Source organism: Lipotes vexillifer, unplaced genomic scaffold (assembly GCF_000442215.2).
Source record: "Lipotes vexillifer unplaced genomic scaffold, Lipotes_vexillifer_v1.1 scaffold948, whole genome shotgun sequence".
In the NCBI taxonomy this organism is placed as follows: Eukaryota; Metazoa; Chordata; class Mammalia; order Artiodactyla; family Lipotidae; genus Lipotes; species Lipotes vexillifer.
This window is the reverse complement of record NW_006793764.1, coordinates 2192766-2206976: the sequence shown is the minus strand read 5'-3', so window position 1 is coordinate 2206976 and position 14211 is coordinate 2192766. Positions and strand designations below refer to the sequence as shown.

The 14211-nt window shown below is 40.4% G+C and overlaps 1 protein-coding gene across 1 annotated transcript in view; it reads right to left on the bottom strand.

The window, feature by feature from the left end:
• PGM5 (phosphoglucomutase 5) overlaps positions 1-14211 on the bottom strand; it is a 193260-nt gene that overhangs the window by 161543 nt on the left and 17506 nt on the right. Inside the window, exon 3 of the mRNA XM_007466766.1 lies at positions 5938-6100. Coding sequence (XP_007466828.1) covers positions 5938-6100 — 163 coding nt within the window. The remainder of the gene's footprint in view (positions 1-5937; positions 6101-14211) is intronic.

Here is a 14211-nt window from a genome sequence, read left to right as displayed (position 1 = left end):
TTATAGTAACATGTTAAAGTACTATATTTTGGATATATTAAGTTAAATAAAATATATTATTCATTTCACCTGCTTCTTTTTACTTTTATAGGTAGCCACTAGAAAATTTTTAATTACAAATGTGGCTCACAATATATTTCTTTCTTTTTTTTAACATCTTTGTTGGAGTATAATTGCTTTACAATGGTGTGTTAGTTTCTGCTTTATAACAAAGTGAATCAACTATACATATACATATATCCCCATATCCCCTCCCTCTTGCGTCTCCCTCCCCCACTCCCTATCCCACCCCTCTATGTGGTCACAAAGCACCGAGTTGATCCCCCTGAGCTATGTGGCTGCTTCCCACTAGCTATCTATTTTACATTTGATAGTGTATATATGTCCATGCCACTCTCTCACTTCATCCCAGCTTACCCTTCCACCTCCCCGTGTCCTCAAGTCCATTCTCTATGTCTGCGTCTTTATTCCTGTCCTGCCCCTAGGTTCTTCAGAACCATTTTGGTTTTTTATTCCAGATATATGCGTTAGCATACGGTATTTGTTTTTCTCTTTCTGACTTACTTCACTCTGTATGACAGACTCTAGGTCCATCCACCTCACTACAAATAACTCAATTCCATTTCTTTTTATGGCTGAGTAATATTCCATTGTATATATGTGCCACATCTTCTTTATCCATTCATCTGTCGATGGACACTTAGGTTGCTTCCATGTCCTGGCTATTGTAAATAGAGCTGCAATGAACATTGTGGTACAGGACTCTTTTTGAATTATGGTTTTCTCAGCATATATGCACAGTAGTGGGATTGCTGGGTTGTATGGTAGTTCTAGTTTTAGTTTTTTAAGGAACCTCCATACTGTTCTCCATAGTGGCTGTATCAATTTACATTCCCACCAACAGTGCAAGAGGGTTCCCTTTTCTCCACACCCTCTCCAGCATTTATTGTTTCTAGATTTTTTGATGATGGCCATTCTGACCCGTGTGAGGTGATACCTCATTGTGGTTCTGATTTGCATTTCTCTAATGATTAATGATGTTGAGCATTTTTTCATGTGTTTGTTGGCAGTCTGTATATCTTCTTTGGAGAAATGTCTATGTAGGTCTTCTGCCCATTTTTGGATTGGGTTGTTTGTTTTTTTGATGTTGAGCTGCATGAGCTGCTTCACAATATATTTCTATTGGACAGTGCTGCCTTAGAGCATAGCACTGCTACCGTCTCCCAAAAAAGATTCACTGAACGTATAAAAAGGAATAATGACCAAACTCATCAAGTTGCATACCTTAAATATGTGCCAGTTTTTTATATATCAATTACATCTCAATAAAGCGGGGGGAGAGCGGGGAAAGGAATAGCAATAGCACCATTTCAGTGGATGGAAAAGAGCCTATTAGATTTTACCCACATTTTCTCATACAGGAAAAGTGAAGACCACAAAGAAGTAAACATAGTCCTTCTCAGCTTCACTCCTTACCATTTTTTATTCTTTTGCAAAACTTAAAAAGTAAAGAGTGCTATTTACTTTTTGCATTTGTTTATGCTTGCCAGATGATACACTTCTATATCTCTGCCTCCCAGGCACCACACTATGTTCTTGGGATGTTTCCATCACATTTTAAAAGTCTCCATCTGAGTTTGTTTGCCAAAGCATACTGATTTCCAAAAGCAACACTGATAACCTCTGAGTTCATCAGCATCCTCTGCAACCCTTCACATCTTCCCAGTTCTTGACATCTTCCACTCCAGTGACTTCCCTCTTCATTTTAGTCAATTCCTAGTACAGGCATACCATAAGTATTATTGTCTTTTGATATGCTTCTTGCAAAAATATCAAATTTGAGTATCTTAATCCCACAAATTCCTAATCTTTCATCTACCCTACTTTGTACCCCTGTGAACCTGTTCCTCATTCCTATACTGATGCCCCACATCACTTGATTACTCCCAGGCCATCGGTCCATTTCATTTCACTGGTCTCTTATCCCAGAAGGACCCTATGGTCTAGCATTTGAGCCTTGCCTTTGTTAGTACAGTAAGACAAGCCAACATTTGTTGAAACTTACACATACCACATTTCACATCGTACGTGGAATTCAGCATTCACAAAAAGCAGATGAAGTAAGAATTATTAGTATCCTCATTTTCCAAATAAGGAAACTGAAATTGGAAGAGGTGACCTTAACAAAGGTCACATCACTCGTGTGACAGAGGCTGGGTTTGACTCCTAATAGTCTGATGTCAGCTCAGACACTCTTAACAACTACCAGCCCACCTTATGCTCTGCCATGCCCACACTGCCATTCCCCCCATGTCCCGGGACATCACCATCATCTGCTCCATTGCTGCTATTCCCACACTCCCCCCATGTGTTGCCGAAGGCAGTCATGAAATTACACCAACTGGCTCCCCCGAAGAATGAGACTCTGCTTAATTTCAACTGGGTCCTCACAACCCCCCAGGAATCCTGAACAAATTTCCCAGAGGACCTTTTAGAAAACATCTCCATTTATCCCCTTCTCTATCCTTTCCCCATTATCTTAGCAAGTTACATTTCCTCTTCTTTTTTTTCAACAGATATAGGCAACTATTTCCCAAAACTTCCACTCTGCACCCTCAAAGTGCTTCTTTCCCTCATCTCTGCCTCCTTACTCAGAAGTTCTACCTACTTCTTGGAATCTAGGTTCCAAATGAGCTACACAGCTTATGAGTTCTGTGACACTGGGCATGGTTTTTAAACCCTGAGGATTAAATGAGAACATGATGTAAAGTTCTGACTATGAAGCTTGGCACACTGTAATTATTCAAAAAAATCAATATTTTTATTACTGATTCCTTTTGTCCTCTAGCACCTTCTCCCCTATTTAAAAACATGCTCAGAAAGGTCCTGTCCTCTAAATAATTTAAAAGCAACACAGCTTTAAATGTGTCCTATTTCCCTGGATGTGCCTACTAATTCTATAGACACTTGGCTTTTAACTTATGCCATAAGATGTGTTTGTATGACACCCAATAGAAGAGATGAATGTCTGCAACTTCACATGAAGGATAACATGGTAAAACTACTCTAAGTGGGAAGAAACCAACTGAATCTCTCTATGCCATCAGGAATGTTAGTCTCATTAATGATGCCAGGACATGTAAACATGAAGAATTAAATGTAAGAGGAAGGACTTTCAACAGAGTTAAAGGCTAAACGATAAGTTCAACCCCCTCCCTCTATTCAGGATATGACTTAACAGGTCTCATAACCTCCTGTAATTTGGTCTACGAAATGGTTATTTAAATAATATCTTCCCCTTTTATACCTCACAAGTTATCATAGAGATGACTGAGATTCTCTTGCAAGATACAAAGTCAGACATTAATTTAAATGCTGAAATACATTATTTAGTTTGGCAACTTATATATTACATTGCTCTACAAATTGCCATTTTCTGAGCTCATGAAATGTCCTGTGTTATCAGTGTGCAGAACTCCTACGCATTGCATATTTTTCCCTGAAATATTCACTAGCTGCTGCAAGACTAGATGTTGGCCCTAGGTGTGCTTTTCTTACTGAAGCAGGGTTTCTTGAATCACACTTTCAAGAATGAGGCTCTTCATAAGGTGTTTTTTTTAACACGATGTGAGTAATGTTCTTTCTCTGGATAATGTCCAAAATAGCTGCAAGGAGGGGGCAATCATGTACTTCCCCTTCAGGATGTGCTATTTTGCCTGGGCCAGGAATGCTTCATAATGGCACCAGTTGGTTAAAATTCAGCTCCCACCCACATATACACGAAGACTCAGTATTCTAGATTAAAAGAAATTTAAGAGAATTAAAAAACAAATGCAGGGGGGTGGGATGAATTGGGAGATTGGAATTGACATATTTACACTACTATGTATAAAATAGGTAACTAATGAGAACCTACGACATAGCACAGGTAACTCTACTCAGTGCTCTGTGGTGACCTAAATGGGAAGGAAATCTTAAAAAGAGGGGATATATGTATACGTATAACTAATTCACTTTGCTATACAGCAGAAAGTAACACAACATTGTAAAGCAACTATACTCCAATAAAAATTAATTTAAAAAATAAATAAATAAAATTTAAAAAAACAAATGAAATGCATGGTTCTGGGATAAAACTTGGTTTGAACAAAACAGATGTAAATAACATCTGGGGGATACTTGGAAAATTCCGAATACAGATTAGGTTTTAGATGATATTAGAGAATTAGTATTATTTTTGTTAGGTGTGATCTTGTAGTTATATAGGAATACGTCTTTATTTTAAAGAGATGTCAGAAATATTTAGGTGCAAAATACCTTCATGCTATAATTTACCTTAAAATTCTTCAGAGGAAAAAAATAAGCAAAATGGAAAAACAAAGTAATGGATACATGGTATCTATTTATTATCCTTCCTACCTTTACATATGTTCAAAAAACTTTTTAATTCACCCCTATACACATATCCCACCCCACTAGGACTTCTAAACTTTAAATTTCTATAAATATAAGAAAAAGTGAAATAATTCTAGGCATGTCAGTGAGAGAAAGTCAACACTATAGGAAAGAGAGAATGTAGGACTTATGCTAAGGAGTCATCTGTCTGACCATGTGACCTTGAGCAAACAGCCTCTCAGGGCTTCAATTTGTTCACCTATAAAATGACAGGAATGATCTAAATGATTTTGAGGGTCTGTTCCAACTTTAAAATCCAGAGTCCTTCCATGTCAGATAAGCATCAACATTCAACCGTTTCACTGTGCTGAGGAGTACAGAGGACCAAAATGGGTTTGAGACCCCGTTATGCCATTTCCTCATCAGGTCACCCTGGGCAACGTGATGTTTAATTTTATGTGTCAACTTGCTTTGGCCACAGAGAGCCCAGATGTTCATTTAAACGTTATTCTGGGTATGTCTGTGAGGGTGTTTCTGGATAAGATTAACATTTTAATCAGTAGACTGAGTAAAGCAGATTGCTCTCCCCAGTGTGGCTGGGCCTCGTCCAACCCACTGAAGGCCTGGACAGAACAAAAAACTGAGAAAGGGAGAATCCACTCTCCGCCTGACTGTTTCCAGCTGACACACTGGCCCCTCCTGACTCAGACTGGACCTTACACTCTGCTGCTTCTCAGGCCTTCAGACTCAGATCAGAACCATAACAACCATTGGCTCTCCTGGGCCTCCAGCTTGCTGAGCAAAGATCTTGGGACTTCACAGCCTCCATAATCACGTGAGACAATTCCTTATAATAAATCTCTATACAAATCTTCCTCAACTAACAATGGAGTTATAGTCCAATCAACCCATTGTAAATTGAAAATATCGTAAGTCGAAAACGCATTTAATACACCTAACATCACGGTTTAGCCTAGGCTACCTTAAGAGTGCTCAGGACACCGACGTTAGTCAACACTTTTACAAAATCATCTATCACAAAGCCTATTTTATAGTAAAGTGCTGAATATCTCAAATAATTTACTGAATACTTACTGAAACTAAAAAACAGAAATGATTGAATGGGTACAGAACAGTTGTAAGCGTACTGGCTGTTTACCCTTGTGATTGGGTGGGAGCTGCATTCGCTGCCCCTGCCCAGGATCACGAGAGAGAATCATACCACGCACACATCGCTAGCCCAGGAAAAGATCAAAATTCAAATTTCAAATGAAGTAGTCTCTATTGAACGCATATTTTTGCTTTTACACCATTGTAAAGTCAACAAATCTCTAAATCAAACAATCGTAGGTTGGAGCCTGTCTATGTGTCCTATTGGTTCTGCTTCTCTAGAGAACCCTGACTAATACAGGCACCTCACTAGATTTTTCTGAGCCATTTTCTCTCTGCCTTGCTTGTCCACCATCAGTGGGTCACTGTAAGACTATGACAGTATAAAAAGAAAGAAATCATGACAATTAAGGCATATTCTGAACCACATACCTCCATTGGCAACATTAAATTTCACTCCAAACTCTCCCCCTGGTCCTCCAGGGCAGTGGCTGGCTGTCAGGATGATTCCACCAGCTGCCTTGATCTTTCTGATAATGCAGGATACAGCAGGTGTTGACAAGATGCCATTCTGTCCAATAATCAGCCGACCAATCTAGATTAGCCAAGGAAAAAAAATCAATCCAGTTACATGGGATTGAAGTGCATTTCAATGAGAAAGTGTCCCAGACTCTCTTAGCACACACTAATCACTTGGCAAAAAGAACTGAGTGGGGCTTCCCTGGTGGCACAGTGGTTGGGAGTCTGCCTGCCGATGCAGGGGACACGAGTTCGTGCCCCGGTCCAGGAAGATCCCACATGCCGCGGAGCGGCTGGACATGTGAGCCATGGCCGCTGAGCCTGCGCGTCCGGAGCCTGTGCTCCGCAACAGGAGCGGCCACAACAGTGAGAGAAAAAAAAAAAAAAAAAAAAAAAAAGAACTGAGTGGGGTTAAGGTGGGGGGCATGTGTAAGGGGGTGGGGGGAAGGGTAGCTCAGGCATTGTCTTTCCTTCCCCATGTCTTCAAGACCATTTGGGACACCCACATCTCACAGTCAGTTATTAACCTGTAAATGGGATCTGCCTCATTGATTTTCAGTAGTTTAAAACACCTGCTTTTGCTGTATACCTGAAACTAATGACATTGTTAATCATCTATACTCCAATATGAAATAAAATTTTTTTTAATATATTAAAAACAACACCCACTTCTGATGACCAAAGGGTTAGCTTGAATCACACGAGAAGTTCTTAGTTTGTTACTGGCTTAGAAACCGCACGTGTACATGCTGGAAATTACAAGAAAAAAATAAAACAGAGCACTTCTCTGCTTCACCTTCCTTCTCTGCCTCAGCACAAGCTCACACAGTAGGGACCTGATTTGCTACATCCTCATCGACTGCAAGTGTATTTTAACTGCACTTGGAAGGCCCAGTCTCCTGAAGGCAGAAGTCCTATTTTGGCAGCATGTGCTATAGGGACATTGGAGAAATCCAGCCATGCTAGGCGGAGATCTGGAGGTCATCCATCAGTGTGGCCAGACTCTCTATAGCTACAAAACTGATTTTTTAAAAAAGAAAGAAAACGGCATAGCCCTGCAGAGCATTACTTTATATGCTTTGTTTTAAAATAGGGCCCAACGTCATCCAATCCAGTGGTTCTCAAATGTTGCTACAAATCAGAATCATTAGTGAAGCCTAGAAAATTCTAGTACTAAGTAGTCTAGTAGTCTAGTCCAGTACTAAGAGTGCATTCCAGACCAATTATATTGGAATCTCGGGGTGGGATCCTGAGCTCCACAGTTGTTTCCAGCATTCAGCCAAGTTTGGTGATCAAACCCCCTCGCTACTCAAAGGGCCAGAGGCATGGGCATTACCTGCGAGCCTGGGAGAAATGTTAAACCTCAAGCCCTACCCCACACCTACTGAATAAGAATCAGTATTTAGCAAGATCCCCACCCCTTCTCCACATAATTCATTTGTCTATTAACGTTTGAGAAGTACCAGCAACCAAAACCATAGCCCAGCAACCAAAACCAGCTCCTGTGTCCAGCTCAACAGCAGTTACCCTGGCACCAACGATAGCATTGCTGGAAGTAGGTCACTGACCAGATATGATAATGAGAAAATATACAAAAAAAAAAAATTTTTTTAAGGGCAAACACAAGAGCTCCAAAAACAAAGCAGTCTTGCGATAATTTAGTATAGAAAGACCCACACTCCACACCTCCCCAGAGTACATATTTTCAAGTGGATGAGGCAGATTAAAAACAAATAAGCCTAATAGTAGTAGTGGTAGTAGTAATTACTAGTTGGATACATATTGGAAAAAATCAGCAGGTTTCTATGATAGAAAATAATGGGGTGTTAATTTTAATAATAACAGTAACAATTATAATAGCTAAGGGAGCTTGGATTTTATTCTAAGTACAAGGGGAATCCATAGAAGGGTTTTAAGCAGTGGAAGTGACCTGATATCAGTTACATTTTTTTAAAGATCATGGACTGAACAATCCAAAAGATCGTATTAAAAAGCAAGTCATTCACATCAGCAAAGCATTCCAATGACTGTCCTTGTCTCCCACCAACCCCAGGTAAAGTCAAAGTCTTCATGGTCTACCAGGCCCTACATGATCTGACCACCGTCACCTGCCATTCTCCACTTCCCTCCCTCCCTCTGCTCCGGCCACACTGGCTGGTTTGCTGTTCCTCACACACATCAAGCGTGCTCCCCTACATGATCTCCCCCCCGCCCCCTGCCATTCTCCACTTCCCTCCCTCCCTCTGCTCCGGCCACACTGGCTGGTTTGCTGTTCCTCACACACATCAAGCGTGCTCAGTGCCTTTCCATTTGCTCTTTCCTCTCCTCAGAGCACTCTTATCCAGGTATTCATAAGCCTGCCCCACCCCATCCTTTGGGTTACTGTTCCAACGTCAACTAATCAAAGATAGCACCCTTGACAGCCCTATACAGTAGGGCACCCATAAGTCCCTAATTTCTCTACTGGCCTCTATTTTCTTTATCCTGTTTAGTCTTCTGTATTACACATATTACCCCTTAATATTTTCCATTTTATTTGTTTATTTTCCCACTATATATAAGTTCTAAGGACTTTGTTTTTTTCACTGCTATACTCTGAGTATCTAAACCAAACTTAGCATATACTAAGTACACAATAAATATATGTTGAATTAATTAATTGAAAAGAATGAATGAATGATGAGGGAGTGGCTGCAATATGCAAAATGCATTAGAGACTGACAAGAGCAAAAGGAGAAAGATCAGATGGAAGGCTCTCATGGCACAGCTGAGTGTGGACAGCATCTTGGACTAGACCAGAGGCAGCAGAAATGAAGAGAAGTGTTTACATTTGAATATATTTTTGGAAGGAGAATGAACAGAACATGTGGGTGGAATGAAATATGGAAGGGAGGTGCTATAGTAGCCAGCCCCTAAGATGGCCCCCAATGATCTGTGCGTTCTGGCATTCATGCCGCGGTGCAGGACCCTCCCACAGTGAATAAGGCAGATCTGAGTGATTAGTAGAACGTTGCATAAGTGATGGTGTGTAACTTCCAATAAATGACATTGCTGCTTCTGCCCTGCTCTCTTGGATTGTTCATTCTGGGGGAAGCAGCCACCATGTCCCCAGGACACTCAAGGAGCCCTGTGTAGTCACCTGAATGGAGAGGACCTGAAGCCTCCCACCAACAGCCAGCACCTACTTGCCAGCCGTGCAGGTGAGCCACCTTGCACTAGATCCTCCAGCCCTTCAAGCCTTCATATGACAAAGTCCCCACCAATAGGCAACTGTGACCGAGTCAGAACAACCTACCTCCTGTCCCACAGAAACTGTGAGTAATAGTAAATATTTGTTTATTTTAAGCCACTAAGTTTTGTCATAATTTCTTACACAGAAATAAATAACAAAAACAGGGGCAGTGAGGAAAGGAGCCAACTCACAGCTTCTACATTTAATAACTTGATGGATGGTGGTGCCACTGATTGAGAAGGGAAAGACAAAGGACAAAAATTACACTCATATTTTATCCAGAGCCAAGATAAATCATGTTCCACATGCTTTCGTTACTAAAATTTATTTAGTCATTCAACTTATTTTATTGAGTATTACCATGAAACAGGCAATGTAGAAGACCCTGCAGGTACAGTAATGAATACAAATCAGTCACTACCCTCAAGGAGTAAACCTGCAGATTCAAGAATGTGAAAAATATTTGTAACTTTTGTTCATAATTTTCTCTCTCTCCCATTTTTCAGGATTATTCTTAAAGAAATAATCTTTAAAGGGGAAAAAGGTATTATGTGTAGACATTTCCTATAGTGGTATTCATCAGAGGTAAAAAAAAATTTTAAATCATTATAAATGCCTAATAATGAGGAACCTGTAAAATAAAGTGTGATGTATCAACTTATGGAATATTCTTCAGCCATCTAAAAGGATTATTATGAAGACCAAGCACCTGTGGCAGACTTGGTGAGCAGTCCACAAAAAGTTATGCTCCCCTTTCACAGGGTAGAACTGTTGCTGGGCAGCAGCTGCCCAGCCAAGGGCTACATTTTCCAGACCACCCTTGCATCTAGGTGTGGCCACATGACCAGTTCTTGCAGTGAGTGATAAACTACTATGAGAATGAGAACAGAAGTAATGTGTGCTCCTTCTGGGCTAAGGATGTTAAGGAATAGATACGTCTTCTCCTCACTGCTTATTTCCCCTTCCACAGACTCAACACAGGTGACCACACAGCTCGAGGAAATGCCAGAGCAAGAAGATGGAAAGAACCTGGGTGCCTAGCTCACAGGATGGACAAGAGTCTTTGTTCACCAGCAAAATCCCCATTGAACTATTACGTGAGTGAGAAATAATTTTCTATTGTTTTTAAGGGAATAAAAATTGCCGAGGAGACATTCAAGTCTCCTGGCAGAGAAGTAAGACATAGAGATCACCTTCATCCCCACAAATACATGAGAAATACATCTACATGTAGAACAACTCCTACAGAACACCTACTGAATGCAGGCAGAAGACCTGACTTCCCAAAAGCCGTGTGGTTGACAAGGTCTTGGTGCTACGGCCGGGTGTCAGGCCTGTGCCTCTGAGGTGGGAGAGCCGAGTTCAGGACATTGGTCCACCACAGACCTCCTGGCTCCACGTAATATCAAATGGCAAAAGCTCTCCCAGAGATCACCATCTCAACACTAAGACCCAACTCCACTCAATGACCAGCAAGCTACAGTGCGGGACACCCAAAGCCAAACAATTAGCAAGACAGGAACACAACCACACCCATTAGCAGAGAGGATGCCTAAAATCATAATAAGGTCACAGACACCCCAAAACACACCACCAGACATGGTCCTGCCCACCAGAAAGACAAGATCCAGCCTCATACACCAGAACACAGGCAACAGTCCCTTCCACCAGGAAACCTACACAACCCACTGAACCAACCTTAGCCACTGGGGGTAGACACCAAAAACAACGGGAACTACGAACCTGCAGCCTGCAAAAAGGAGACCCCAAACACAGTAAGTTAAGCAAAATGAGAAGACAGAGAAACACACAGCAGATGAAGGAGGAGGGTAAAAATCCACCAGACCAAACAAATGAAGAGGAAATAGGCAGTCTGCCTGAAAAAGAATTCAGAGTAATGATAGTAAACATGATCCAAAATCTTGGAAATAGAATGGAGAAAATTCAAAACATGTTTAACAAGGACCTAGAAGAACTAAAGAGCAAACAAACAATGATGAACAACAAAATAAATGAAATTAAAAATTCTCTAGAAGGAATCAATAGCAGAATAACTGAGGCAGAAGAACGGATAAGTGACCTAGAAGACAAAATAGTGGAAATAACTACCGCAGAGCAGAATAAAGAAAAAAGAATGAAAAGAATTGAGGACAGTCCCAGAGACCTCTGGGACAACATTAAATGCACCAACATTTGAATTATAGGGGTTCCAGAAGAAGTAGAGAAAAAGAAAAGGACTGAGAAAATATTTGAGGAGATTATAGTTCAAAACTTCCCTAATATAGGAAAGGTAAAACTCAATCAAGTCCAGGAAGGGCAGAGAGTCCCACACAGGATAAATCCAAGGTGAAACATGCCAAGACATATATTAATCAAACTACCAAAAATTAAATACAAAGAAAAAAATATTAAAAGCAGCAAGGGAAAAACAACAAATAACATACAAGGGAATCCCCATAAGGTTAACAGCTGATCTTTCAACAGAAACTCTGCAAGCCAGAGGGAGTGGCAGGACATATTTAAAGTGATAAAAGGGAAAAAACTACAACCAAGATTACTCTACCCAGCAGGGATCTCATTCAGATTCAATGGAGAAATTAAAACGTTTACAGACAAGCAAAAGCTGAGAGAATTCAGCACCACCGAACCAGCGGTACAACAAATGCTAAAGGAACTTGTCTAGCAGGAACCACAAGAGAAGGAAAAGAACTAAAAAAAACAAACCCAAAACAATTAAGAAAATGGTAATAGGAACATACATATCAATAACTACCTTAAATGTAAATGGATTAAATGCTCCAACCAAAAGACATAGACTGCCTGAATGGATACAACAACAAAACCCATATATATACTGTCTACAAGAGACCCACTTCAGACCTAGGGACACATACACACTGAAAGTGAAGGGATGGAAAAAGATATTCCATGCAAATGGAAATCAAAATAAAGCTAGAGTAGCAATTCTCACATCAGACAAAATAGACTTTAAAATAAATATTACAAGAGACAAAGAAGGACAATACATAATGATCAAGGGATCAATCCAAGAAGAAGATATAACAATTGTAATTATTTATGCACCCAACATAGGAGCACCTTGATACATAAGGCAAATGCTAACAGCCATAAAAGGGGAAATCGACAGTAACTCAATCATAGTAGGGGACTTTAACACCCCACTTTCACCAACAGACAGACCATCCAAAATGAAAATAAATAAGGAAACACAAGCTTTAAATGATACACTAAACAAGATGGACTTAATTGATATTTAAAGGACATTCCATCGAAAAAAACAGATTACATTTTCCTCTCAAGTGCTCATGGAACATTCTCCAGGATAGATCATATCTTGGATAACAAATCAAGCCTTGATAAACTTAAGAAAACTGAAATCGTATCAAGTATCTTTTCCTACCACAACGCTATGAGACTAGATATCAATTACAGGAAAAAATCTGTAAAAAATACAAACACATGGAGGCTAAACAATACACTACATAATAACCAAGAGATCACTGAAGAAATCAAAGAGGAAATCAAAAAATACCTAAAAACAAATGACAATGAAATCACGATGACCCAAAACCTATGGGATGCAGCAAAAGCAGTTTTAAGAGGGAAGTTTATAGCAATACAACGCTACCTCAAGAAACAAGAAACATCTCAAACAACCTAACCTTATACCTAAAACAATTAGAGAAAGAACAACAAAAAAACCCCAAAGTTAGCAGAAGGAAAGAAATCATAAAGATCAGATCGGAAATAAATGAAGAAGAAATAAAGGAAACAATAGCAAAGATCAGTAAAACTAAAAGCTGGTTCTTTCAGAAGATAAACAAAATTGATAAACCATTAGCCAGACTCATCACGAAAAAAGGGGAGAAGACTCAAATCAATAGAATTAGAAATGAAAAAGAAGTAACAACTGACACTGCAGAAATACAAAGGATCATGAGAGATTACTACAAGCAACTATATGCCAATAAAATGGACAACCTGTAAGAAATGGACAAATTCTTAGAAAAGAACAACCTTCCGAGACTGAACCAGGAAGAAACAGAAAATATAAACAGACCAATCACAAGCACTGAAATTGAGACTGTGATTAAAAATCTTCCAACAGGGCTTCCCTGGTGGAGCAGTGGTTGAGAGTCCGCCTGCCGATGCAGGGGACACAGATTTGTGCCCCGGTCTGGGAAGATCCCACATGCCGCGGAGTGGCTGGGCCCATGAGCCATGGCCAATGAGCCTGCACGTCCGGAGCCTATGCTCTGCAATGGAAGAGGCCACGACAGTGAGAGGCCCGCATACAGCAAATAAAAAAAAAAAAAATCTTCCAACAAACAAAAGCCCAGGAGCAGATGGCTTCACAGGTGAATTCTATCAAATGTTGAGAGAAGTGCTAACACCTATCCTTCTCAAACTCTTCCAAAACATAGCAGAGAGAGGAATACTCCCAAACTCATTTTACAATGCCACCGTCACCCTGATACCAAAACCAGACAAAGATGTCACAAGGAAGGAAAACTACAGGCCAATATCACTGATGAACATAGACGCAAAAATCCTCAACAAAATACTAGCAAACTGAATCCAACAGCACATTAAAAGGATCATACGCCATGATCAAATGGCGCTTATCCCAGGAACACAAGGATTTTTCAATAAATGCACATCAATCGATGTGATACACCATATTAACAAACTGAAGGAGAAAAACCATATGATCATCTCAATAGATGCAGAAAAAGCTTTTGACAAACTTCAACACCCATTTATGATAAGAACCCTCCAGAAAGGGGCTTCCCTGGTACGCAGTGGTTGAGAGTCCGCCTGCCTGTGCAGGGGACACAGGTTCGTGTCCCAGTTCCTGAAGATCCCAAATGCTGCGGAGCGGCTGGGCCCGTGAGCCATGGCCGCTGAGCCTGTGCATCCGGAGCCTGTGCTCC